Consider the following 27,732-nt stretch of genomic DNA (forward strand, 5'->3'; position numbering starts at 1 on the left):
CATAAAGAAAAAGAGAAGGCCCCGCAATGGCTTAGGGACTTAGGCTGGTTTCACACTTGCGTTTTTTTTGCGCAAAAAAAGCATGCGTTTTTTTTCCTATTCTTTACATGGGTGCGCATACTCATGCGTTTTTACGCGTTTGTATGCGCATGCGTTTTTTTGTAGTGTGCACTCGGGCGCACAAAATGCACTCTTGCATTTTTTGAGCGTCCAACTTGCCCCCAAAAAACGCATGCGCACGCAATGCGTTTTTTTTTCACCCAACCACCCATTAAAGTCTATGGGTGCGCTGACATGCGCACGCCAGCACACAAAAACGCACAAAAAAGCATGATGCGTTTTTTATGTGCGTTTGCACTGCGCACGGCGCGCAGCGCAAAAAAAACGCAAGTGTGAAAGTAGCCTTACTTTTTGGCAGTGATATGGACAGTCACTCTGCTAGTTGAGGCACCCAGCCATTGCGGGGCCTTCTCTTTTTCTTTATGGACAAATATATTTAAACCCCCTTATATCTATATCTGTATAACTCCCCTGATGAATCCCCGTTATTGGGGAGGAAACGTGTAGGGAGAAAATACCCCTTTTGACGACTGGGGGTGACACTATAGGGTCCATTTGGGGCCTGTCCTTGTTAGGGCAGGAGTAATATCTGGGCACGATAGGGAAAACTGCACACCTGTAACCCTTTAACCTCTTTTTCCACACGCTGTCTTGTGCTGCTATATGGACCTGAATACCCGGCAGGGGACCTCTGAAAAATACGCCGGGGCAGCTATGTCCATGAGTAATGGTGAGACCGAACCATTTTTTAAATGAGCACTGATACGCACGAGCACTATTATGTCTGTTTATGTGTTTATGTGATGTCTCAGGCTTTAATGAACTATTAAAGGTTATGTTTTATTTTGAATGGGAATCCTCCAAGCTACTGACATTTAACCTCTGAGGGTTGCACATGTGATATTAAGCATTCTTTGCCACAGCTGATCTTGTTTATTGATGATCTATGCTAAGGATAATTGCATTATATTTTTGTTACTATATTTTGTTTTTCAGTTCAGTCAACCCCCAGGAAACCTCGTGGCAGGCCCCGCAGCACTGTATCCAGGACCTCTGATGCTTCCTCAACTCCTGCAGAAAATCATGGCCCTTTGACAAAAAAGCAGGACCTCAGGCCAGCTGATAAAGTGAAGAAACCAGAGCGCAAACCAGAAGAGAAGAGAAGGGGTCGACCGCCCGCACACGGAAACGTCAAATTGAAATTGACACAGGACAAACAAGACGTATCATTACCTGTCAAGACTCCACGAGAAGAAAAAACTAAGCGGAGGAAGCCGTCTGCTGCATTCCAGCATGCCGCCAAAATAAAGAAACTCAGAACCGTCAAACTGTCTCCACTGAAACCCAAGTTCAAAGGGGAAAAATTGCAAATAGCACGGAAAAACGCCACCGTTCAGATCGTCAAGAGGCGAGGTAGACCCCCATCTTCGGAAAGGTTCAAAACGACTCCACCCGGGATCATTTTGAGGCAGGCACAAGGGGATAAACCGCAAAGGGGTCGTAAAGAGGAATCGCCTCAACCATTAAAAGATGAGGTCAGGGTTTCTGTGCGGCAAAGTCCACGTAGGATTAAACCTGTACGGATCATTCCCACCTCCAAAAGGACTGACACCACCATCGCCAAGCAGCTTCTTCAGAAGGCCAAGAAAGGTGCGCAGAAGAAGATGGAGCTAGAAGCCGCAAAATTACAAGGACGTAAGGGAGGCACGCAGCTGAAGAACATACGACAATTCATTATGCCTGTCGTCAGTACGGTCTCTTCTCGAATAATCAAGACGCCCAGGAGATTTATAGAAGATGAAGATTATGAACCCCCTATCAAGATTGCTCGGCTGGAGAGCGCTTCGAATGGACGTTTCAGCGCCGTGTCTTGTGAGTCCAGCGAGAAGTCGAGTGCCGCTTCCCAGCAGTCCTCCCAGGCGACATCAGATGAGTCTCGCTCTAGCAGCCCTAGTGTAGACACCTCAACGGAGTCTCAGGCATCGGAGGAGGCTCCTGCTGTACCGGATGCTCAAGAATGTCTTACAGAGATGCCACTGACCGCTCCTCAGTCTGTTCCCGAAAACAGCGGAGGTGGAGCAAGGACTCGTCGGTTTTCTAATTGTACCAGAAGTTTTACTTCCAGACAAACAAAGAAACTTATGTCTCCGTCAGCTCTACAGCAGTCTTCTGCATCTCCACCTCCGCCACTTCTTAGCCCTCCTGCACCTTTACAGCCCCCCTCAGCCCTTTCAGACCACCCAACCTGGGTGATCCCACCTACCATTCCTATGACTACACCTTTTCTTTCTGCTTCACGCCTACACGAGAAAAGGAGATCGATTCTAAGGGAACCCACTTTCCGCTGGACCTCCAGACTGGAATCCCAGTACTTTTCCTCTGCTAAATATGCCAAAGAGGGCCTCATTCGTAAACCCATATTTGACAATTTTAGACCTCCACCGCTGACGGCAGAGGATGTAGGGCTTGCTTCTGCTTCTGGGTTTAGCGGAGCTCCTGGAAGACTGTTTTCTCCGCTCCATGCCACCGGGAGGTTTGATGTTCCTAAACGAAGCCCCATACTACGTGCACCCAGATTTACCCCCAGTGAAGCACACTCCCGTATATTCGAGTCAGTGACTCTTCCGTCGTCTGTGGGCCGCTCTGGTGGGGCGTCTTCCATTATGGGAATGGCAGCCCGTAGACGGAGGAGAAGGGTCTTCAGTCCCATCCGCAGTTCTGTCTCTCGATCACCGTCACACTCCATGAGAACGCGGAGTAGGCGGGAAAATGGCAACAGCGTAGCAGCGTCCCTCATACCTCAGACATCCACCTCACTTGCAGGCATCCCCGTCAGTCCTCTTACCGCTAGTGCCTTAAACCCAAGCTTTCCTTTCTCTTCCACATCGATTACTCCAGCAAGTGGGGACTCTGCCGAAAAAAATCAGAAAACAAGGAAGCAAGCGAGCACTCCAGGTGAGCACTTTTCATCCACTTCCAACAGCTCTCCTGCTTTATTCCCTTTGTTCCCCTCTAGTCCCCAAATGGAGCGAGGGAGGAGTAAAATCAGACTATCTGAACAGGCACCGAAAGAAAAGGAATCTGAAAAATCTAGAGAAAAGGAGAGAGAGAAAGAAAACTCGCACGACTCCAGAAAGGATAAACGTAAGAAAGGCTCAGAAGCTGTGAACAAGACCAGTAAGGAGAAGAGCAGCGACGGGGAGGCCCTCACCCCCGCGACACCTATTAAACTCCTTGCAAGGAAAAAAGCAGCAGTGGCAGAGCCTTCTTTAGCAACGAGTCCACCCAACTTACCTGCAGTACCAGTATCGGCTAAGAATAAGGTATCCAAAAAGGGCCGCGGGATTTCTGAGAAGCACGAATTGGAAGCTGGTGCCAAATCTCCACCAACAGAACCCCATACAGATGTCCCGGTCCAGCCCGTGAATCCTGTGAAATCCTCCACTACCACAATCGGCTCCGTTCTGGAGCACGCAAACAAGTTTGTTGCCTCAGAAAAGCACGTGGCCAGTGTCATAAAAGCCGCCAAATGTCAGCTGCAAAATATAGAGAAAAGCAAACTGCGAAAACAAGGAGAACAGCCAAAAGTGCAGGTCAGTGACATCTATACGACTAAGCAGGTATAAGAATCGGCATGTAGACTCCATATTAAGTGCAGTCACCACTTCGGGGTTAAGAGGGTGTGTACCCTTAATGTGAAAGGTCATTGTCCTCCATGCTTTAGATTGATAGCTCTAGCAGTCCTCAGGAGCATTGGGCCTGGGGGAGCATTTGGTGCAGAGAACTTCATATAAAGGGTACACTAGATATTACTATGCTTAGAGGATGGACATACTCCTCGCTCATGCTCTCAGCCTGACCAGCAACCTACGTGTGTTTCTACTGCTTTACCCCTCATCTGTCTAGCGCTGTCAGACCTCTAGATTGTCCATATAAATGTTATGTTGACCATACAAATGGCATAATAAAGGTAGACAGTGTTTATATGTATATGGAGACTTGGGAGCTTTCAACTCTGCTCCGATGGCCGTTGTTGGGAAATGAGGGATTGGGCCTATTAGATTTCAGCATACCCCATCCTTTGAGCCACTGCAGAAAGCAAGTTGTTCATGCAGGGAGTCAGGAGATGTAGCTGTGACCGCCAAAGAAGCCTGTGGCCATTTTTAGGGCATCTATAAAAAGTTTGTGTGGGAGTCCGTCATAGGTTTAATATCTATATCCTGTATGCTTTTTGTTGTTTCAGGGTCAGGAAAGTGATTCATCGGAGACCTCCGTACGTGGGCCCAGGATTAAACATGTCTGCCGGCGAGCTGCAGTGGCGCTGGGACGTAAGAGGGCAGTCTTTCCAGATGACATGCCCACTTTGAGTGCCTTACCTTGGGAAGAGAGAGAGAAGGTCCTGTCTTCCATGGGGAACGATGGTGCGTCTGTCTAGGATGTAACATAACCGCCACCTTTTATGCTTTTTCTTGCTTTTCATCAGGAACTTGAGTTCTTTGAGGTGTTAATGGTTTTCTTAATATGTCTGCTTTTTCAATGTACAGACAAGTCCTCCATCGCTGGCTCGGAAGATGCTGATCCACCAGCGCCACCCCTTAAACCCATTAAACAAGTCACCCGCAACAAAACTCCGCAGGAACCTCCAGTGAAGAAGGGCAGGCGCTCTCGACGCTGCGGCCAGTGTCCGGGCTGCCAGGTGCCCGATGACTGCGGTGTGTGCACCAATTGCCTTGACAAGCCAAAATTTGGAGGCCGCAACATCAAAAAACAGTGCTGCAAGTAAGAATGCTTTGCAACAGTTTAAAGAAAGTACAACTGAGGCGGTAAAAATATTTCTAAAACTTTAAAAACTATCTTTAGAAAGTTAGAAGAAACTTTTGAAAGTTTCAAACAACTCGTTTCTACCTCAGATTACATTTATTACATTTTTATTTAGACGATAAGACCTCTAACACCCGAATAAGTTTATGTAATAAAAAAATGAACAATATTTCCAATTTACATGGTGTTAAAAAAATGATGAAGTCAAGAGCTATGACCTTTTCTTAAGTAGTAAGGCATCACCTGGTGTTCAAAGTGTATGGCAGCACGCAGGTCCTTCTAATAATGTAAATGTTGGTGGTCACACGGCTCATTTTTTATTTTTGTGAAGGATGAGAAAGTGCCAGAATTTGCAGTGGATGCCCTCAAAGGCTTATTTACTAAAGCAAGCGAAGGGTAAGTTGATGCCAGTGATTCTTCTACTTTTTAATCTTTATTTTTTCCTTTTTTAAATCCCAAGTTTCTGAGTTATATATTTTTTTACAGCGGCAAAAAGAAAAGAAAAGAAATCCAAAATGGCTGAAAAGAAGGAGATTGTCACCGTAAAGCCAGCATTAGAACCTGTTTCCAAGACTATTGTAGTACCAGAAACCATTCCCCCATCTCCTGTCACAGAGGAACCTCCCATTACTCCTCCTCCCCCACCACCAAAAAAGAGTGATCCTCCAAAGAAGGTTGTAGAGGAAAAACCGGAGGAGGAGAACCAACCTGCACTTACCAACGAGTTCAAGCAGTCACCTGCTGTACGAAAAGTCTCAAAGCAGCCTCCAGTCACTCAGATCCCTGTCCAAACCAGTCCACCAGCAACACCCTCTCGTAAAGAAGCCCCAAGATTAGCGTCTTCTGAGCTCAAGAAGAAACAGCCTTTTGTGCTTCCAGAGTCGGGTGAGATTACCATTAACAATGTGTATTGAAGTCATTGCTGATTGTTAACTTTATGATCTAGATAGCATCCACCCCTGTCATCCACCCCTGTCCACTAAAGGCCCCGTCACACTAAGCGATTTCGCTAGCAAGATCGCTGATTTTTTGATGTCACAGCGATCTTGCCAGCGAGATCGCTGTGTGTGACGGGAATCAGCGACCGGCCCCCCTGCCGGTTATCGCTGATCGTGCTCGAGCGGCCTAGGCCGTTTTTCGATTGCTGGTCTCCCGCTGCCCAGCGCGCATCGCTGCGTGTGGCAGCGAGAGACCAGCGATCAGCGATGCTGGTTGCTAATGTAAACGTCCGGTATCCAGGAGCCGCGGCTCCTGGATACCCGCTGTTTACCTTGGAAACCGGCGTACACGCTGGTTTCCAAGGTAAACGTTGGGTATCCAGGAGTCGTGCGGCTCCTAGATACCAGATGTTTACCTTGGAAACCAGCGTGTACTCCGGTTTCCAAGGTAAACAACGGGTATCCAGGAGTCGCGCGGCTCCTGGATACCCGACGTTTACATTAGAAACCAGCGTCCCTGGTCCTGATCGCTGGGGCTGTCTAACGATGTCCCAGCGATTCCATCATGTCGGATCGTTGATGGGATCGCTGAGACATCGTTTAGTGTGACAGGGCCTTAAGGGAGTTAAGATAAGTATTAGCGTACACACACTAATTCACAAAAAAACTCCCAGATTAGGATTTTTTGAGTTGGGGAAGAAATGGCCTTTTGCCTTTCCAGAGACTTGTGGGTTAAGTTTACCATGAGCTATGCTTGTAGCGCATTACACTTGGCTTAGGCCGGTTTCACATTTGCGCTTTATGGCGCAGCGACGGCCTGCGCACCGCCGCCGCTAAGCCCCACCCCCTGCCGGCTCCCTGCCCGCCCCATCCGGTCATCGCCGCCTACTAGTGCACATGGACGCTTGCGATCTGTGCACCCTATCTTTAGCATAGGGTGCGCAGATCGTGCGCTGGCCGTGCTCTAGCACGTTTTTGCCGTGCGCACTTTTGAAGGTGCGCCGTGCGCGCCGAAATGCAACATGCTGCGTTCGGCGCACACGGGCGCACCTTCAAAAGTGCGCAGCGCACGGCAAAATCCTGCTAGCGCACAGCCAGCGCACGATCTGCGCACCCTATGCTAAAGATGGGGTGCGCAGATCGCAAGCGTCCATGTGCGCTAGTAGGCGGCGATGACCGGATGGAGCGGGCAGGGAGCCAGCAGGGGGCGGGGCTTAGCGGCGGCCGTGCGCAGGCCGTCGCGCCATAAAGTGCAAATGTGAAACCGGCCTAACACCACCATTCTCTAAGGGAGATATGTAATGTGATAGACAGACTAAAGTAGTCAAACTGGTGAAGCTAAATATTTGTATTTATTTTTTTTTAAACTATTGAATGTAGAGAAACACATTATAAGCTTATTCCAGATAGCATACACCCCTGTGTTCTAAGGGAGCAGGGTAAAGTTGTAGATCATCATTTCTTATATTTACAGATTCCATAATGACAGGGTTTGTTCCATAAGACTAGTGCTGGCCTCAAAAAGTGAAGCCAAAAACTACAAGATTGTAATAGTGGATTTACACTGGCTGATTATCGTGATCAAGTGTTCCTAGGAACGCTCATTTCCCAATAATCAGTGAGTTTTATCAGGCTGCAGCTCACACTCCAGATGAGCAAAAAACACCTTTTCGTCAAGTGAATAGACTTTTAAGTTTGGATAAACGTGAGCCAGCCGGAACTGAGGTTCTTTTGGTAAGAGGTTAGTTCCTAAAAGCATAATGGCAGCCATGAACTCAAACGCCTCTTTCTCTGGGAAACACAACCTTTCCAGTTGCAAAGCAGGTACACAATTTGGGTCTCAACCATCATTCAAAAACCAAATGTTAGTTGTTATTAAGTGCTCATTTTTCCTTTTTGAGGAACAAAATTAAACATATTGTTCCAACAGAAGACCTTATAACTTTGGTACGTGGCCTTATTGGCTCTTGTTGGAGTTGTTCTAACTCCAAATTCATTCTGGGTGCCAGTGAGGACCTAGAAACGCACAAGCATGTGATTTCCAAGACTCTCCAAAGAAAATCTGAAGTGTTCATTTATTTATACCCTTCATGATTATAGAAGTATTGTGTAGAAATGTATGCTTTTTATTATTTTTGTTTTTAATTGTTACTTTTTTTTTTTTTTTCCATTTTTTTTTTAAGGCATTGAGCAAAGTAAGCAGAAGAAACTGGCTGCCAGACTAGGGGTGTTTCTGAGATCGAAATCCAAGGAAAAGGTAAGCTGTCCCAGGTTGATATACCGCGCCAAAGTACATAGAATTGTCTAAAATTATCAGCTTGTAAAAGAAAATCTTACACAATGCGTCGCTTAATATTTATTGTCTGTGGGATTGTCGGAGATGGCCAAGTACAGCGCCTTTTCCTTGGCTAGGTAATAGCTTGCTATGTTTGGACAACCACTTTAACAAATTGATTGTCAAGTATGAATGTGGCCAATCAGACCTTTTAGGCAGTCTATCCTCCCATCAACTTGCCAGACAAAACGGGTATGCAACATTATTAACCCCGTGCTGCTGCCGTCCAGGTAAATCTAGAAGATGAGAAAAGTTACAGAACTTGAAATTCACATTGCGCAAGCAGATTGCCTTCAGTGACTATGACCGAACTGACTAATTTTTTGTTACTGGACATGTATGTATAATTTTATTTTTTTTAAATAATTTTTTTTTTTATATATATATAAATTTTTTATGGTTGAAGGGGTCCTGGACTATTATAGTAATGCACCCACAATACTGAAACCAGCATATATTATTACTTGTCACTTTTGTGGTTCGATTGCAAAAAATATTATTTTTTCCCATTTGTTTCATACAAAATGTAAATAATAAGAAATGTATATTTGTTTTCAATCCACCCTTAAAAAAAAAAAGTGTAAAATTTGGCTTTGATTTTGAAAGGCTTAGCACCTTTCTTTTGCAGGACAAACCACTAGCTCCCAGCAAGCCGGACGTGAATTTTAACCTTCTCAACACCCTGTGTAATGGCAACGGATCCAGACAGAAGCCCCTCTCTGACGGCGTGCACAGGATCCGTGTAGATTTCAAGGTTTGATATTACCTTGGATCTCCTTTCATACTGATTTCCTGCAGGTAGAGGTAGTGATACGGCAGAGAGGGCGCCGTCACTCCCTCACTCAGGACCTAATTTGCTGTGTTTCTATTACAGGAGGATTGTGAAGTGGGAAATGTATGGGAGACGGGAGGATTAAGAATCCTGACCACCGTACCGATCACCCCACGCGTAGTTTGTTTCCTTTGTGCCAGCAGTGGGAATGTGGAGGTGAGAATTCTAAAGACAACTTTTTGTTCAAGTTTTTATTTCACTCCTAAAGTAGAATCATTTATAAAATTAGAAGACTTATCTTTTTTTGTGAATTAACCTGCATCAGGGACAATGTGACCAATATGTTTAGGGAGTTGCATTATAAATTGTGCCAAGTGTCAGATTTGGTGCAGTTTACACTATGGCTACATTCTCCATATTGCTCTGAGTTTGCAGTACAAATTCCTAATATTATTCAGTGGTTCTTAGACCTGACTTACTGTGAAATTCTATCTCAGAATGACCGTGTAAACATTTTTGAAAGATTAGGGTGAGTCTACACCCAACTTAACCTGATTGATATATCCTTTATGGCCCTCCCTGGAGCTGTGGAATTTCTGCCCATGTAGCCTTCTTAGTGTCCCTCCCCATGCTCTTGAATCTCTGCACACCAAACTTGATTTTACAACTCATCAGTGTCCCTGCTCCTGACTCTCCAGTCACCTAGCCCGATGAAAGCTGTGTCACTCCTCCCTGATGCTGCATTTCCGTTCATCTAGCCTAATGACAGTGTCACGGGGCGACTGGCCCTGCGTGACGCGACCCGACGATCGGTCCGTCACAAAACCAACAAAGACAAACACGGGGACACCGTGGACACAATTACAACGGTGGGCCCTGCAAATAGGCAACGGGGAAATGGACATCTCCTGCACTCTCCTAAGGAAGTGCCCTGAACTCTCCTCACGTTCCCTATACAGGTTCTTTCAACCTGTCGCTGACCAGGATACCCCAGTCCCTCACTTGCCCTGCACCTATCCCTTACTAGGGAACTGGCAAGTGCGGACACTGGTCCTCACCGCTGTACTAGTAAACACCAAGGAAAATAACAGACAGGGAAAAACAAACAACACTTAGCTTCCTCTGCAGTCATGCACTGGACCGCAGAGTAAGGCACCCAAACACAGCTTCCAGCAGGAAAAACACTGCTCCAGATCTGCTGCAAACACCACTGCTCAAGATAGCTTGTCTCTTCAGAACGGTTGGCTTCCAAATGACCTGTATTACCAACAGAGAGCTGCAGCACCAGGTGGCCTTATAAAGGGAGGTGGAAGGGGCACCCACCTGCATAGATAATTAATACAATGCAGTAACACCAGCGGTCACCGGGGGAAAAACCCATCAGCAGACTAACTAAAGTTGTAGTAACACCAGCGGCCACTGGGGGCAAAAATCAATATTAACCCCCGAGGGCCAAAAAGGAAAAAGGTTTATATGAGAGTCCAGACTCTGACACAGATCCAAAAATGGACCGTGACAGTCAGCTCCTCATTGTCCATCCTACCTGCTCCTGACTCTCCACTCACCTAGCATGATGACAGCACTTCAGCGTCCCTGCTCCTGACTCTCCACCCAACTAGCCCGATGACAGCTCCTCATTGTCCCTGCTCCCTGCTGCTGTAGAATCTACGCTCACCTAGCCCGATGACAGCTCCTCGGTGTCCCTCTTCCCTGTTTCTGACTATCCACCCACCTAGCCCCATGGCAGCTCTTCAGCGTCCCTCTTACCTGTTCCTAATTTTCCTCCTACATAGCCTGATGACAGCTTTTCAGCATCCCTCTTCCCTACTCTTGACTCTCCACCCACCTAGCCCAATGACAGCTCAGTGCCCCTCTTCCCTGATGCTGCATTTCCGTCCATCTAGCCTAATGACAGCTCCTCAGTGTCAATCCTACTTGCTCCTGACTCTCCACTCACCTAGCCCTATGACTTCTCCTCAGTGACCCTCCTCCCTGCTGCTCCAGAAACTTCACCCACCTAGCCTGTTGACAGCTCTTCAGCGTCCCTGCTTTTTGGTTTCCACCCACCTAGCCCAATGACAACTTTTCAGTGTCCCTACTCCCTGTTCCTGATTTACTACCTACGTAGCCTGATGGCAGCTTTTCAGTGTCCCTCCTCCCTGTTTCTGACTCTCCACCCATCTAGCCCCATGACAGCTCTTCAGCGTCCCTCCTCCCTGTTCCTGATTTTTCACCTATGTAGCCTGATGACAGCGATTCAGCATTCCTCCTCCCTGCTTCTGACTCTCCTCCCACCTAGCCTGATGACTTCTCTTCAGTGTTCCTCGTTCCTGCTGCTGCATCTCTGTCCATCTAGCCTAATGACGGCTCCTCAGTGTTCCTCCTCCCTGCTCCTGACTCTCCACCCACCTAGCCTGATGACAGCTCAGTGCCCCTCCGCCTGGCTGCTGCAGAATGTACACCCTTCTAGCCTGATGACAGCTCTTCAGTGTCTCTCCTTCCTGCTGCTGTAGCATATACACTCACCTAGCCCGATGACAGCTCCTCTCTGTTCCTCTTCCCTGATGCTGCATTTCCGTCCATCTAGCCTAATGACAGCTCCTCAGTGTCAATCCTACTTTCTCCTGACTCTCCACTCACCTAGCCCGATAACAGCTCCTCAGTGACCCTCCTCCCTGCTGCTCTAGAATCTTCACCCACCTAGCTTGGTGACAGCTATTCAGCGTCCCTGCTCCTTGCTTTCCACCCACCTAACCCGATGACAACTTTTCAGTGTCCCTCCTCCCTGTTCCTGATTTACCACCTACGTAGCCTGATGACTACTTTTCAGTGTCCCTCCTCCCTGCTTCTGACTCTCCACCCACCTAGCCTGATGACAGCTCTTCAGTGTCCCTCCTTCCTGCTGCTGCATCTCTGTCCATGTAGCAGATTTAGGCTACGTTCACACGTAGCGGAACTCTTGCGGAAATTACCGTGAGAATTCCGAATTCCATTCCGCAGGAAAATCGCATTTTAAATTCCTGTGATTTTCCCGCGGAAAAACTAGCATTTTGCAAGCGTTATTAGCTTGCAGAATTGCTAGCGTTTTCCAAGCGATCTGTAGCATCGCTTGGAGAACTGATTGACAGGTTGGTCACACTCGTCAAACATAGTGTTTGACGAGTGTGACCAACTTTTTACTATTGAGGCTGCCTATGCGGCATCAATAGTAAAAGATAGGATGTGAAAAATAATTTTAAAAAAAATATTTATTGTTATTCTTATCTTCTGGCGTCCCGCGCAGCCTTCCCGCCTCTCTCCACGCTCCCGGTCCCAGTAATCCTTTGTGAGAATTACCGCGATGACGTCCGTTCTCGCGGGATCGCGACGTCTCGCGGTCATTCGCGATGACATCGCGCGAATGACCGAGACTTCGCGATCCCGCGAGAACGGATGTCATTGCTCGCAAAGGATTACATCCTCATTTTTCACAGTCTTCTACTAGGCATTGCTCCTACTGGCCAGTTTCCTACTCCACACTGATGAGGGGCAATACGCCGAAACAGCTGTCTGTGGATGGATACCATGTTTTGGCATAGGTGGTTTCCTTCATTGGAGACTGCCCTTCCCGTGGTTGTTCCTTCCCGGGGAAAGACCTGGCTAGTCATTGCTTGCGTTGAGAAACATGATGGTGTCTCTGCGGCTTGTGTTTTGTATGTTTTTACTTATTTTTCATAAGGGATGGGGGCATTGCTCTAGAATCACTGCGTTGAGAAACATGTGATGGTGTCTCCGCAGTGTTGGATGTTGATCTCCATAAGTTCATTCATCCTCATTTTTACAGGCTGGATTGGCTGAGACTGGAATACACTTAAACTCATGAGCTCTCTCACTCTATGACTATATAAAATGCTCGTCTTAATATCAGGATTATTCAGCCATTCTAACATGAATTTTTACAGTAAGTGCACGACCCTCATCAGGTCTAAGATCTAATAAATAAATATATGCAGCTTGCATTGTTACATCTGGTGACAGATCTGCTTTAACTGGATGAGAATTTATTAACCAAAGTCAAATTTAACTGGTCTAAGTGTGTTCTTTTTTTTTCCTTTTTTTTATTACATCTAAAAGTTTGTGTTCTGCCAAGTTTGTTGTGAGCCTTTTCACCGCTTCTGCTTGGAAGAAAGGGAAAGGCCGTCTGAGGACCAACTGGAGAATTGGTGTTGCCGAAACTGCAAGTTTTGTCATGTGTGTGGTAGACAGCAGCAGGTCAACAAGGTACGAATATGTTGGTGACCTGAGGATGTCATGTATGGGATTAAAGTTAGAAAAACTGCTTTAGGTAGAATCATATGGGCAACTTACTATTATTAACTGTTTAATAGTTCTGTGCTGCACCGCGGTAAATTGTGGCACAGTTGATCATCAAATGCATTGCTGCCAGCAGAAATTTGCAACTGGGTAAACATCAGGGGATGCAGGGGATTTCACCTGTATAGAACTCAATAAGCTGCGGAAAGGAGGTCAAGTATTGGTCGTACCTACCAGGGTGTAGAAAGGTCCCACAGGTCAGCTGTGAGCCGATAGAACTACTTGTCAGCATACAAAGGGCCATCCGAATCTAAGAAACCATTGGAGTCGTCCTGGAAGATGAAAAGTAGACTGGCGGAAGGAGGCATGTCTGACAGCGTTTCCAAGGATGTGAAGAAAAATCTGTGGTAGGAGGTAGAGAACTGGGCAGAAAAAAGCAAGAAGAATTTCTAGCTTAGACTCACTTTGAATGGAAGTGGTAGTCATCATGAAAAGCTTCCTACCAAGAAAATGACTGCACGGCTCAAGGACTTGTGCTTAGATCTCCATGAATTAGGATGGACTCATCAATGCGCCTGTTTTGTCAAGTCGCTTGTCCACTGAATACACTGAGGGAATCAGTTTAACTTCTTTTCCTAAGCAGATTTGGAAACGTGGGTAATCGTTTCACAGATGCATCCCAATGAGCGTTGAGACGCAAATTAGGTGAAAACGTTCTTTTCCTTTAACATGGAGTCTAAATTATTTTTTCAATGCGGACTACTGCCATTTATTATACATAAAATAAGATGTCCTGTGTATTCTGTATAAGAACTAAAGCAAAGGGACATAGCTGCTTATAAAGGGTTAATAGGAGGACACAGCAGCTTGTAAAGGGTAAATCTGAGTCTTACAACATCTTGCACAGATAGAGGTAAATTTTACAGAGAAGGCTGTAGGATTCACTTCTGTTGCTGAAGAATAAATCCTGGACTAGGTAAAAAAAAAAAAAAGGAAAAGAAAAGAAAAAAAACTGATTGTACTTGATGCAGAAAACTTTGGATTTCTAGCCATGGTTGTGATGAATCCTTCTGAGAAACCATAAGACCTCAAGTTTGTGAAAGACTGCACCATGAAAGAGAAGGATGTCCGTATGAGACCGGGGGACAGGGGACGCTGCTCAGAAAACATATAACATACCCCAAGGACGCCAGACCCGGCCCAAGGGGACCGAGGGAGCTGGAGAGGATTTCTTGAGAATGAGGTCAGTGCATTGAAGAAGCTTTGTGGCTGGTAAGTCCCACAATGGAAATCTTAGACAAAAGGATCGATACAAAAGGGGGAAAGTCAAACAGAAGAAAACCACCTGGCCTGGAGAGTAGACCTAGGGTTAGGAGAAGGGGAGGAAAATTCCCATGAAAACGGCAAAACGTATAAGAGGATTGGAACAACTCCCCTGGAAAAGACCACACTGGAGGGAAGAATGAATTCTGGGCCAATGTAGCTAAAAGCGTAGAATAGTTTCAAAAGTCAGCACCACTCACCTCTGTGGCCACGTCAGTCCTGTTTTACACCTACAAAGGAGAAAAAGAGGAAAAAATGTAAAATAATAAAAGAAAAAGTCTGGAGGACGTCTCCTATGGATGTTTATTAAATGCCCATACCATCAACACACAAATGAATATGTATCTTGTCTTACATCTTTGTAGTTTTATAATCTCTTGTGTTTTTTGTTTCCTTTTTTTATGCTGGCTTTGTCTGTAGCATCTACTGGAGTGTAACAAGTGCCGCAACAGCTATCACCCAGAGTGCCTGGGACCAAATTACCCCACCAAACCTACAAAGAAGAAGAGGGTCTGGGTGAGCAAAGTTTTGTTTTTTCATTTTTTTTCTTAGATCTATAAAGCCTTTCTATTTCAGCCGTGGGTGGGAAACATGCGCTCTGTATATTACTGTCAGATATACGCTTCTTATTTACTGCAATGGGAGCTGATTTGCAGTATCCGAGGGTTACAAAAAAAGCCCTTTGCTATATTTTTTTTGGAGGACAAAAAAGTAATGAAGACACTAAAGAAAGATGGAAAAGGGTCTTCTATCAAGACTTCATATGACACTTCTGGTCTCATAAAAATGAAAGGCTCTAGTACTGAAACGATTTAGTCCCGGTTTTAAGATCCCAAAATGGATCCGAAAACTGCTGGACGTGTGACCAGAGCCCAAGTCCTCAAAAATTGTTTGTATTGCCTCCTCATTGGGTGCATTTTTCTGCTTCCAGATCTGCACTAAATGTGTCCGATGTAAGAGCTGCGGGTCCACTACACCCGGGAAAGGGTGGGATGCACAGTGGTCGCATGATTTCTCATTGTGCCATGATTGTGCCAAACTATTTGCTAAAGGTAAGAATGTGACTTTTTGTCTTTCTTTATCGCTTCATTGGGGGACACAGATGACCATGGGGTGTATGCTGCTGCTGCTAGGAGGCTGACACTATGCAAAATAAGAAAATTAGCTCCTCCCCGGCAATATACACCCACCGACAGGCACCAAGTACCTCAGTTTGTGCTTAGTGTCTGTAGGAGGCGGACCGGGATCTCCCCAGATCCACAGTTAACCATTCTTTTTTCCTTTTTAGGTTTTTAGTTGTGTGTATTAACCGTTTCCATTTATTTTCCAGATACAGCGTCGGGAAACGGTGTAAATTCTCACCCTGCCTTCCCATATCAGGTGGCTGAGCGAGCAATGTGGTGTCGTCCACATCGCAACTCTCAGGCCTGCAGGCAGGACCTTTTTCCCTATCACCTTTGGGTGCTACGGGCTGATGACAGGTGGCTGGTCCTAGCCAATTCCCCTTCTCACCCCTCTCCCGGGAGAGGGCTGAGAGGAAGACGGTGGTGACCTCCCCCCTTCTAGCAAGGGGTTGACACCATCTTCTGCACTGCTCGGACACAGTGCGGGTACAGAGGATCTTCACTCCCATAGGCCTCCCCTCAACGTGGCCCCTGCGGTCATCCTCTTCAGGAAAGCATGTGGGGCGTCAGGTAAGCAGTCTGAATGTTCCCACCAGTCCCGTGCTCGGCCCACATAGAAGTCATCGAGGTCGGCGCTGCTGATAGCCGACAATGCCCACTCTCCTTTTGAAATTCCCGCCCCTTTTTTGCAGGCGCGCGCCTCACCGCTTTCCGCCCACAGCCGGGAGTTCGACATTGAAGCCCGCAGGCAGCTGGTCCCCAATTCTCATACCTGCCTTATTTCTGCGGCGTCACGGGCACTGGGTGCATCACTTGTGTATGACAGACTCCGGGGGTGGAAACCGGCATAGCGTCTTTTACTTTCACTTAGGGAGGCCCCGTCTGTTCATGCCCCCCGCTTTGCGCACGCTCTTTTGGCGCCTCTCCTAGCCCATCACAGAGCTACTTTCTCTTTGTAGCGCTCAGTTCTCCTCCTTACCCGCGCCCCCCCCCCCCCCCCCGCAGTCTACAGCCAATCGCGCACACAGCCACTAAGCACCGCCCACCGCTAAGGTCCTGTGGCTCTCTGGGATCTCGTGTGCATAACTCCACGGATCTCAGCTTGGGGGACACATCTGCTGTCTGCTGCGCATCAGATTAGCGGAGCTGGACACGGTAGGCTCTTCTCATATTCCTGAGGCCCTAATTAGCTTCCCTCGGCAGTACTCTCTCCCAGCAGTACTCTCTCAGATACGTTCTGCTATAATACCGCAGTCTTCACATATGCCCAACCCTGCAAGGGCTCCCTATCCTAGACCCACCGCTACTCACTACGCCTGCGCGCGCTGTAAAAAGAAGTGGGCGTCAGGTCAGTCGTCTCCCTTCTGCCCGTCCTGCAGTCCTTCCACTATGTCTGCCCCACAGGAGCACACCGAGCCCCGGGATGAGAGCACTCCCCCTCCCCCAGAGTGGGCCGTTGCAATGTCACAGTCGCTCTCTGACCTGACTAAAGTGTCTCAGTCCCTGGTCCAGGTCTTAGAACGATTACCTCAGCTATCTACAGCCACCTGTGCTCTGACCGTCTCTCACGGTGAGTCGCCTGCACCTGACCGCGACCTCCAGAGGGACAGACCGGGTAGGAGTTCTAGGAAGCGAGCTCTGTCTGGCTCTTCTTCCTGCTCACAAGGACCCACATCTTCCAGGCTACTTTCCTCGTCCCCTTCCTCGGATGACGACCTTGGGTCAAACGTAAATTCCCAAATGGGGTCTGACTCAGACACGGACCACATGTCCAAAACACAGGACATGGTGGATAGTCTCATAGCAGCTATTATCCAAACCCTCAAAATTAAAGAGGACAAGATGCCTCTTCAAGAATGCTCTGTCCCATTTAAACGAGCGAGACCTCCCTCCCGAACCTTCCCTAATCACAAGCAGTTTGAGGCTACGTTAACCAAACACTGGGAACATCCTGAAAGCCGATTCTCAGGACGCAAGCAACTAGACGTGCTATATCCCTTTAGTGCGGACCTTCTCCCAAAATGGGCCAAAGCTCCCGAGGTGGATCCGCTAGTTTCCCATCTTTCCTCGAAGACGGTTTTATCTCTTCCGGACGGGGCATCTCTTAAAGATTCAACAGACAGGCAGATCGAATTGCTGGCCAAATCGATTTTTGAGGCAACAGGCGCCTCTCTCTGTCCCAGTTTCGCCTCCGCGTGGGTGGCGAAAGCCATTTCAGCATGGGCAAAAATTCTTCGCAAGGGCATCATAGCCTCAGCTCCTCAAGACGAGCTAGCGGAGCTTGCTGACCAAATTAATCATGCTGGTAAATACCTCTTGGCCGCCTCTTTGGATGCAGCCGGGTGTTCAGCAAGAGCTAACAGCAACATAGTGGCCATACGCCGCATTCTTTGGTTGAAGACATGGAGTGCGGACACCACCTCTAAGAAGTCGCTCACCAACCTAGCCTTTCAGGGTTCTAGGCTCTTTGGCCCCAGGTTGGACCAGATAATTTCTGATGCCACTGGAGGTAAAAGTACCTCCCTTCCTCAGTCTCGGCCTAGACGTATTTTCAACAGGAAAGCTCGTCAGTTTAGGTCCTTTCTCCCCTTTCCTTCCTCGGAAAATTCCTCCCAGCAGGACCGGCCCTCTACCTCCGGGGAACAGAGAAAACAATCGTATAAACCCGCACCCCACTGGAGACCAAAGGGCCGACCCTCCAAGCCCTCAGGGTCCCGCTCTGGTAGATTTTCCTCCAAGTGACGGGTCACCCCCACCTGGAAGTTCTTCCAGGGTGGGAGGCAGGCTTTCTTGTTTTAGGGGCGCGTGGCTGGCCGTTGTCAACGACGCATGGGTCAGGGAAATCATCACATCCAGCTACAAAATCGAATTTTCTTCCCTCCCAAAGGGACGCTTCTTTCAGTCTCGTCCACCAAAACAGCCGTCCCAGACCCCAGGGTTCCTCCAGGCTGTTTCTTCCCTCCTATCCGCCGGAGTAATTGTTCCCGTGCCTCCAAACGAACGGTTAACAGGGTTCTACTCGAATCTCTTCGTAGTCCCGAAAAAAGACGGCTTGCTTCGCCCAATCTTGGACCTCAAACTACTCAGTCGCCACGTGCGGATCCTTCACTTCAAGATGGAGTCTCTTCGCTCAGTGATCGCCTCAAAGGAGCCCGGGGAGCACCTCTGCTCTGTAGACATACAGGATGCCTACCTTCACATCCCTGTTTGTTTGCAACATCAGAGATTTCTTCGCTTTGCGATTCAGGAAGATCACTACCAATTCACGGCCCTTCCCTTTGGCCTAGCCTCAGCTCCCCGGGTCTTTACAAAGGTCATGGCAGCCGTCATGGCCATCCTTCGCTCCAGGGGGATCCTCATAATCCCTTACCTGGACGATCTGTTGATCAAGGGCTCGTCCCGCAGAGACTGCCTTCAGAGTCTTCAGATCACCCTGGATACTCTTATCCGTCTCGGCTGGATAATCAACAGAGAGAAGTCCACCCTGCTCCCAACCCAGTGACTGACATTCCTGGGCATGGAGTTCGACACGAATCTGGCCCGGGTGTTCCTTCCGAGGGACAAATTTTCAGCTCTCTGCAAGGAAATCCGATCCCTGAAGCGGACAGTCCCCATCCCCCTTCGGTCCTGCATGAGGGTCCTGGGGAAGATGATAGCCTCCATGGAAGCTGTTCCCTTTGCCCAATTTCACACTCGTCCTCTTCAGCTGTTCCTCCTGTCAACCTGGGACAAGACTTCGGTCTCTCTGGACCTTCCCATTCTCCTACCTCTCAATGTGAGGCAGTCCCTGACCTGGTGGACAATACCTTCCTCAGTCCTGCAGGGGAGGTCCTTTCTCCCTCTCCAGTGGCAAGTCATCACCACCGATGCCAGTCTTCTCGGGTGGGGAGCAGTTTTCCATTTGAAAACGCCCAAGAGACTCTTCTCCCCATCAACCTTCTGGAAATCAGAGCGATCTTCCTTGCTCTCCTCAGCTGGCAGCCTCTCCTCGCGGGCAAACCAGTCCGCATCCAATCAGACAACGCCACGACTGTGGCGTACATAAACCACCAGGATGGTACTCGCAGCAAACAAGTAATGGCAGAAGTAGCAAAGATACTGCGTTGGGCAGAGCGTTACGTTCCGGCAATCTCCGCTGTTCACATTCCAGGGGTGGAAAATTGGGCAGCTGACTTCCTAAGTCGCCAGGGCCTAGCATCAGGCGAATGGTCTCTCCACCCCATGATCTTCAGTCAGATATGCCAGCGTTGGGGCACTCCGGATGTCGACCTCATGGCGTCTCGGATGAACCACAAAGTCCCCGCTTCGTGGCCAGGTCCAGGGACCCTCTGGCCGTCGGTTGCGACGCCCTGGTAATCCCGTGGTCCCAGTTCCAACTCCCTTACTTGTTTCCTACCCTTGCCTTGATCCCAAGGGTGGTCAAGAAGACAAAAACAGAAGGCATCCCGGTAATTCTTGTAGCTTCAGACTGGCCAAGACGACCTTGGTATGCGGAGCTGGTGAACATGCTCACGGATGTCCCCTGGAGGCTTCCAGACCGTCCAGATCTTCTCTCTCAAGGCCCCCTTTACCACCAGAGTTCTCAGTCTCTGAGTTTAACGGCATGGTTGTTGAGGCCGCGATTCTGAGAGAATCAGGTTTTTCCAACCAGATCATTCAGACCATGATCAGGGCTAGAAAATCAGCCTCCTCCCGCATTTACCACAGGTACTGGAAGGCTTTTTTCCATTGGTGCGACAACAGCAATGTTTTTCCAATGTCGTTCTCCATTCCATCCATACTTGGCTTCCTTCAATCCGGCCTAGATGCAGGCCTGTCCCTCAGTACTCTCAAAGGCCAAGTCTCGGCTCTGTCAATTCTTTTCCAGAGGGATCTGGCTCCCTTGCCGCAAGTTAAGATCTTTCTCCAGGGAGTCGCCCACGTGGCCCCTCCTCATCATTCTCCGATAGATCCGTGGGATCTTAATCTCGTTCTCAGCGCTCTTCAGAGTTCGCCTTTCGAGCCTATTCAGGACATTCCTCTTTCCCTTCTCTCATGGAAGGTAACTTTTCTGATTGCCATTACATCCATTAGGAGAGTTTCTGAGCTGGCGGCTTTATCCTGTCGTTCCCCTTACCTAATCCTCCCATCAGGATAAGGTTGTTCTCAGGCCCGTCCCCTCCTTCCTTCCCAAAGTGGTATCTTCTTTCCACATTAATGAGGACATCGTTCTACCCTCCTTTTGTCCTTCGCCTGTTCACCCGCTGGAAAAATCGCTCCACAAACTGGATGTGGTGAGGGCCTTGCGTGTCTGTCTTGCCAGGACCGCTTCTCTTCGTCAGTCCGATTCCCTGCTTGTCATCTCTGAAAGTCGCCGGAAAGGGCTCCCGGCATCCAAATCCACAATCGCTCGCTGGATTTGTTCTATACTGGAAGCTTACCGCCTCCAGGAAAAACGGCCCTCTCCGGGAGTGAGAGCCCACTCCACCCGTGCGGTAGGGGCTTCTTGGGCTGTCCGACACCAGGCTTCGGCATTACAGCTTTGCAAGGCCGCGACCTGGTCGTCCTTACACACTTTTGCGAGGTTCTACAAGGTTCATACCCAGGCCTCGTCCGATGCAGGCTTGGGTAGGAAGGTTCTGTAGGCGGCGGTAGCACACCGGCCGATCTAAGTCCTTTCTTCACGCTCCCTAAGGCCTTTTCCCACCCTTGGGACTGTTTTGGGACGTCCCATGGTAATCTGTGTCCCCCAATGAAGCGATAAAGAAAGAGGGATTTTTTGGTACTTACCGTAAAATCTCTTTCTTGGAGCCTTCATTGGGGTACACAGATCACCATGGGGTGTATGCTGCTGCTGCTAGGAGGCTAACACTATGCAAAATAAGATTAGCTCCTCCCCGGCAGTATACACCCACCGACAGGCACCAAGTACCTCAGTTGGCGAAAAAAGCAGTAGGAGAAGCAACAATAACTCTTAAAATATGTACCAACCCAACAAGGGGCTCGTAGGCCCAACATGATACAACAGAAAAAGGGAGGGAGCTGTGTCCCCCAATGAAGGCTCCAAGAAAGATTTTACGGTAAGTACCAAAAAATCCCTCTTTTCCAAGTAGACTACAGCTTGCTCATAGCACAAGTTACATCTCTACAAGTTGTATGTCTATGTAAAATAATTTAAAAAAAAAGGTAATTTTAAAAATTTGTCTGCTTGTATTGTATACAGTACAAACCAAAAGTTTGGACACACCTCATTCAAAGAGTTTTCTTTATTTTCATGACTATGAAAATTGTAGATTCTGAAGTTATTATACCTATGAAATAACACATGTGGAATTATATAATTAACGAAAAAGTGTGAAACAACTGATAATATGTCTTATATTCTAGGTTCTTCAAAGTATCCACCTTTTGCTTTGATTACTACTTTGCACACTCTTGGCATTCTCTTGATGAGCTTCAAGAGGTAGTCACTGGAAATGGTTTTCACTTCACAGGTGTGCCCTGTCAGGTTTAATAAGTGGGATTTTGTAATACTAGAGGGAAAACTAAGTTAGAGAGTGGACCCTCTGGATCGCGGATCCGGAGCCCCTGGGCCGAGCACACCAGGTGAAGACCGACCCCTATACAGGGATCGTTTGGGGCAGGACCACAGAGGACGGAGGCGCGACAGCCGGAACCAAGAGGGACGGCTCCACGGACAGAAGGACAGGGGAGGCAACGGTGCGAAAAACGAGCAGGGACCAGTGGCGCAGGACAGAAACAATACGGAAGACAGGCAAGTGGAAAGACCAAGGCGGACTGGAGACAGAGGACGGCACCGGGGATGGAAGGCAGCGCCCAGGCAGACTGGAAGGGAAGGGAGAAGTGGAAAGACCAAGGCGGACTGGAGACAGAGGACGGCACCGGGGATGGAAGGCAGCGCCCAGGCAGACTGGAAGGGAAGGGAGACACGAGACAGGGGGCGGCAGGGCGAGTCAGGCGGAAAGCGGTTGAGCTACAGGAGAACTGTAGAGGCCAGAGGGTGCAGAAAAACTACACAATCATCAGGCGTCCTCCTAACAGCGAGGACGCCTGAAGTACAGCAACCCCCGGAAGTGCGTCACCCAAGCCCGCCCCTCAGCGCCGCCCACCGCAGGAGAGAGAGCGCGGAAGGCGGCGAGCGCTAACCAGGGGGCGGGAGCCAGGAGCCGCCGTAAGGACGAGTGGACGGCGGGCGCGTGACCGGGCGGGAGCGCGCAGGTGAGGAAACGCTGCAGCGCGCGCCGCAGCAGAAGGGGCATCGGCGGGCATAACCGCCGATGTCACAGTACCCCTCCCCTTACGCCCTCCCTTACTGAGATTGGCCAAAAACTTTTTCAGAATGCGAGGGGCGTTGATATTTTCCCGAGGCTCCCAGGACCTCTCCTCGGGACCAAAACCCACCCAATCGATAAGAAAAAGGGTCTTACCCCGGGCTTTTTTCATAGCCAAGATGTCCTTGACCTCGAAGACGTTATCCGAGATAGCAGGTGAGGGAGGGACGATGGAAACTGGTTGGAACCGATTCAGGACTACGGGTTTCAGGAGCGAGACATGGAAAGCGTTGGGCACCTGGAGCGAAGCAGGCAACCTCAGTTTGTAAGCCACGGCATTAATACGTCCAATCACTTCAAACGGTCCAATGTACCGAGGACTCAGCTTATAAGAGGGAACTCTCAGACGGATATGTCGAGTTGAAAGCCAGACCTTGTCACCTGGATGGTACGGGGGCACATCCTTCCGTCTCTTGTCTGCATGTTTCTTGATTCGGTCGTTGGCACTTTTGAGCGCATCCCTGGTCTCTCTCCAAATCTGCGAGAATTCTTTAGCAAGAGAATCGGCTGCGGGTACCCCTGTAGAGGTGGAAAAAGGCAACGGAATACCTGGGTTTTGACCGGTTACCACAAAAAAAGGTGACCTGGTGGTAGATTCACTGGGATGATTATTGTGTGAGAATTCAGCCCAAGGTAAGAGCGCAACCCAGTCATCCTGATGAGCGTTGGTGAAGTGACGTAGGAAGGTGGTTAACCCCTGATTAATTCGCTCCACTTGCCCGTTGGTCTGAGGATGATATGCGGAGGAAAAGTCGAGAGATGTACCCATAAGCCGGCAGAGTGCCCTCCAGAAGCGGGAGGTGAACTGGACCCCCCGATCCGACAGAATCCGCTGAGGAAGACCATGCAGCCTGAAGACCTGGTGGATGAAGATCTCAGCTAACTTCGGGGCGGACGGTAGTCCCGGTAAGGGAATGAAATGGGCCATCTTGGAAAAGCGATCTGCCACGACTAAGATGGTGGTACATCCGGCTGAGCGGGGTAAGTCAGTCACAAAGTCCATGGCGATCTGCTGCCAGGGGGCCTCAGGAACTGGCAACGGGTGAAGAAGACCGGCGGGCAAAGTCCTAGCCACCTTATTCTGGGCACAGATTGTGCAAGAGGCCACGTAGTCCATCACATCCTGGCGAAGCGTGGGCCACCAATAATACCGGGAAAGCAGTAAGAGAGTCTTCTTGGTCCCAACGTGTCCAGCAATTTTGTAGGAATGTCCCCAGCCCAACACCTCTATACGTTTGCCTGGAGGGACGAAGGTCTTACCGGGCGGAGGGACAGCAAAATTCACAGGAGCCACGGTGATCATCCTAGTAGGCTCGATGATATAGGATGGGACTTCCTCCCTCTCTGAAGACTGCAACGACCTGGAAAGGGCATCGGCCTTGATGTTCCTATTACCCGGTCGGAAGTGAAGTTGGAAGTCAAAGCGGGAGAAAAACAGGGCCCACCTGGCTTGCCGGGCATTGAGCCTTTGGGCAGACTGCAGATAGGCCAGGTTCTTGTGGTCCGTGAGGATGGTAAAGGGATGTACAGCTCCTTCGAGTAAATACCGCCATTCAGCCAAGGCCATCTTAATGGCCAGTAATTCACGGTCTCCAATGGAGTAGTTGCACTCCGCCGGTGAAAAGACTTTAGAAAAGAAGCCGCAAGGAACCAGCCGTCCGGACGAAGCCTGCTGGGACAGGACCGCCCCCGCTCCAGTGGAGGAGGCATCCACTTCCAGGACAAAGGGTCTGCTGGTCACAGGCCGATGCAAAATGGGTGCTGACGCAAAAGAACGTTTCAGAGTTTGGAAAGCGTTTTCCGCTTCAGGGGACCAGCTGTTGGGCTTCGTTCCCTTACGGGTCAGGTCCGTGATGGGTTTGGTAACCGTAGAAAAGTGAGGCACAAACTGACGGTAATAGTTTGCGAACCCAAGAAACCGCTGGATGGCCTTAATCCCCACTGGACGGGGCCACTTGAGTACCGCACCGAGTTTTTCGGGATCCATCCTTAGACCGGAGTCGGTGACGACATATCCCAAGAAGGGTAGTGACGACTGCTCAAAAAGGCATTTCTCGATCTTGGCGTAGAGTTGGTTCTCTCGAAGGCGGTGCAAGACCAAGCGTACACTTTTGCGATGAGAGGGCAGATCGGGGGAGAAAACGAGAATGTCGTCCAGGTAGATGACAACACAAGAATAGAGTAGATCCCGGAATACCTCATTGATAAATTCTTGGAACACAGCGGGGGCATTGCAAAGGCCGAATGGCATGACTAGGTATTCATAATGCCCGTCACGGGTATTGAAGGCCGTCTTCCACTCGTCCCCAGCACGGATTCGGACCAAATTGTAGGCTCCCCGCAGGTTTAACTTCGTGAAGATCCGGGCTCCTCTCAGCCGGTCAAAAAGCTCCGGAATCAACGGAAGGGGGTAACGATTTTTGATGGTGATTTTGTTCAGACCCCGGTAATCAATGCAAGGCCGCAGTGATCCATCTTTCTTCCGGACGAAGAAAAAACCCGCGCCTGCGGGAGAGGAGGACTTTCGGATAAACCCCTTGGACAGATTTTCGTGGATATATTCCGTCATGGCAGTGGTCTCGGCTGGAGAGAGAGGGTATGTTCTACCTCTGGGAGGAACCGCTCCAGGAATCAGGTCGATGGGGCAGTCATAAGGCCGGTGCGGAGGCAGGGAATCCGCCTCTTTCTTGCAGAAAACATCAGCATAGGCGTGGTATGGCACAGGAAGACCAGGGAGGTCTGTAGGCTTGAGCTGAGGATGGGAACGGACCAGGGTACGTAAACAGCTTACATGGCAGGCGTGCCCCCAGCGCAGGATCTCTCCGGAGCGCCAGTCGATAACTGGCTCATGCCGCCTAAGCCAAGGTAGCCCCAAGAGAATGGCGTGGGATAACTGAGGCAGGACATAAAAGGCAATCTTTTCAGAATGAAGTGCGCCAACTTGCAGGTTTACTTCAGTGGTTACCGTGGTGATGAGCCCAGGAAGAGGTTTGCCATCAACGGAGGTGATTGCTCGAGGGTTACTTAGGACGACCACGGGAATCTGGAGTCTGTCAACCTCCTCCTGGTGGATGAAGTTGCCTGCCGCGCCCGAGTCCACATACGCCTCCACAGAGCTACGCCCCCGACCTGAAATAAGTAGAGCTGAAACAGTAAGTGGAAGAGAGGGGGTCGGATCACCTAGGGGGCCCTCTCCTACCTGGCCTAGGCGGATGCGTTTCCCGGTCTCTCAGGACAAGTGCGTATGAAGTGATTGGCCCCTCCACAATAGAGACAGAGTCCCTTGGTCATCCTCTCCTTACGCCGTTGTTCGGACAGCTTGATGCGATCTACTTGCATGGGCTCAGGGGCGGTGTTACTAGGGAGAGCAACGGTGCGCGGAATGGGAGCTTGGTATAACCTAAAGGGCCTCCTCTCCCTGGCTGACTCTCTGGCGCATTCCTGAAAACGCAGGTCAATACGAGTAGCCAGGGAGATGAGATCTTCCAGGGTGGTGGGAAGGTCACGCCCGGCCAACTCGTCTTTGATTTTACCAGAAAGGCCTCTCCAAAACGCACCAACCAGGGCTTCGTTATTCCACCCCAGCTCCGAGGACAATTTCCGAAAACGGATGGCGTATTGCCCTACCGTAAGGGACCCCTGGCTGAGGTTAAAAAGGGCCTCTGTGGAGGAAGCAAGGCGTCCAGGTTCATCAAAAACCTTACGGAATGTCTCCAAAAAACACTGGATGTTGGTCACCACCGGGTCATCCCTCTCCCATAATGGATTCACCCAAGCCAACGCCTCCCCCTCTAGATGGGAGATTATAAAGGCCACTTTAGCACGGTCCGTAGGATACTGTTGGGGCGACAGATCAAAGTGCAATCTGCACTGATTTAAAAATCCCCTACACAATTTTGGGTCCCCACAGTACCTGGGCGGTTTACCGAGACGGGGGGAGGAAAAGAGACGGTGTCCCGGGCTTGGGTGGAAGCGGCCGCAGAGGACTGCAAAGAAAGCAGCCGATCATCCACGGACGCCATATACCCCAAAATGTGAGACTGAGCATCGCGCTGTTGTGCGAGCTCCTGCTGGAGACTGACTAACAGAGGTGCGTGTGCTGGGTCTGCGGTTTGAAGAGCGGAGAGCCGGGTGTCCATGGACTTCATGAATGACATGATACGGGTCTGATTTTCTCTAAGGAAGAGCAGTTCCTTTTGAGTGGCAGCCGCGGCACCGGCGGGGTCCATGGCCTGATGATACTGTAATACTAGAGGGAAAACTAAGTTAGAGAGTGGACCCTCTGGATCGCGGATCCGGAGCCCCTGGGCCGAGCACACCAGGTGAAGACCGACCCCTATACAGGGATCGTTTGGGGCAGGACCACAGAGGACGGAGGCGCGACAGCCGGAACCAAGAGGGACGGCTCCACGGACAGAAGGACAGGGGAGGCAACGGTGCGAAAAACGAGCAGGGACCAGTGGCGCAGGACAGAAACAATACGGAAGACAGGCAAGTGGAAAGACCAAGGCGGACTGGAGACAGAGGACGGCACCGGGGATGGAAGGCAGCGCCCAGGCAGACTGGAAGGGAAGGGAGAAGTGGAAAGACCAAGGCGGACTGGAGACAGAGGACGGCACCGGGGATGGAAGGCAGCGCCCAGGCAGACTGGAAGGGAAGGGAGACACGAGACAGGGGGCGGCAGGGCGAGTCAGGCGGAAAGCGGTTGAGCTACAGGAGAACTGTAGAGGCCAGA

General features: G+C 49.6%; 1 protein-coding gene across 2 annotated transcripts in view; it reads left to right on the top strand.

Annotated features, from left to right (window-relative positions):
* KMT2A (lysine methyltransferase 2A) overlaps window positions 1-27,732 on the top strand; it is a 165,863-nt gene that overhangs the window by 38,438 nt on the left and 99,693 nt on the right. For both annotated transcript variants that reach the window (XM_073585273.1, XM_073585272.1), the window contains exons 3-13: window positions 1,057-3,653; window positions 4,304-4,481; window positions 4,605-4,839; window positions 5,213-5,277; window positions 5,368-5,766; window positions 8,003-8,076; window positions 8,783-8,908; window positions 9,029-9,142; window positions 13,040-13,186; window positions 14,963-15,058; window positions 15,474-15,594. In XM_073585273.1, coding sequence (XP_073441374.1) covers window positions 1,057-3,653; window positions 4,304-4,481; window positions 4,605-4,839; window positions 5,213-5,277; window positions 5,368-5,766; window positions 8,003-8,076; window positions 8,783-8,908; window positions 9,029-9,142; window positions 13,040-13,186; window positions 14,963-15,058; window positions 15,474-15,594 — 4,152 coding nt within the window. The remainder of the gene's footprint in view (window positions 1-1,056; window positions 3,654-4,303; window positions 4,482-4,604; window positions 4,840-5,212; window positions 5,278-5,367; window positions 5,767-8,002; window positions 8,077-8,782; window positions 8,909-9,028; window positions 9,143-13,039; window positions 13,187-14,962; window positions 15,059-15,473; window positions 15,595-27,732) is intronic.

This window comes from Dendrobates tinctorius, unplaced genomic scaffold, assembly GCF_039654945.1.
Source record: "Dendrobates tinctorius isolate UK_male_01 unplaced genomic scaffold, ASM3965494v1 ptg000086l, whole genome shotgun sequence".
In the NCBI taxonomy this organism is placed as follows: Eukaryota; Metazoa; Chordata; class Amphibia; order Anura; family Dendrobatidae; genus Dendrobates; species Dendrobates tinctorius.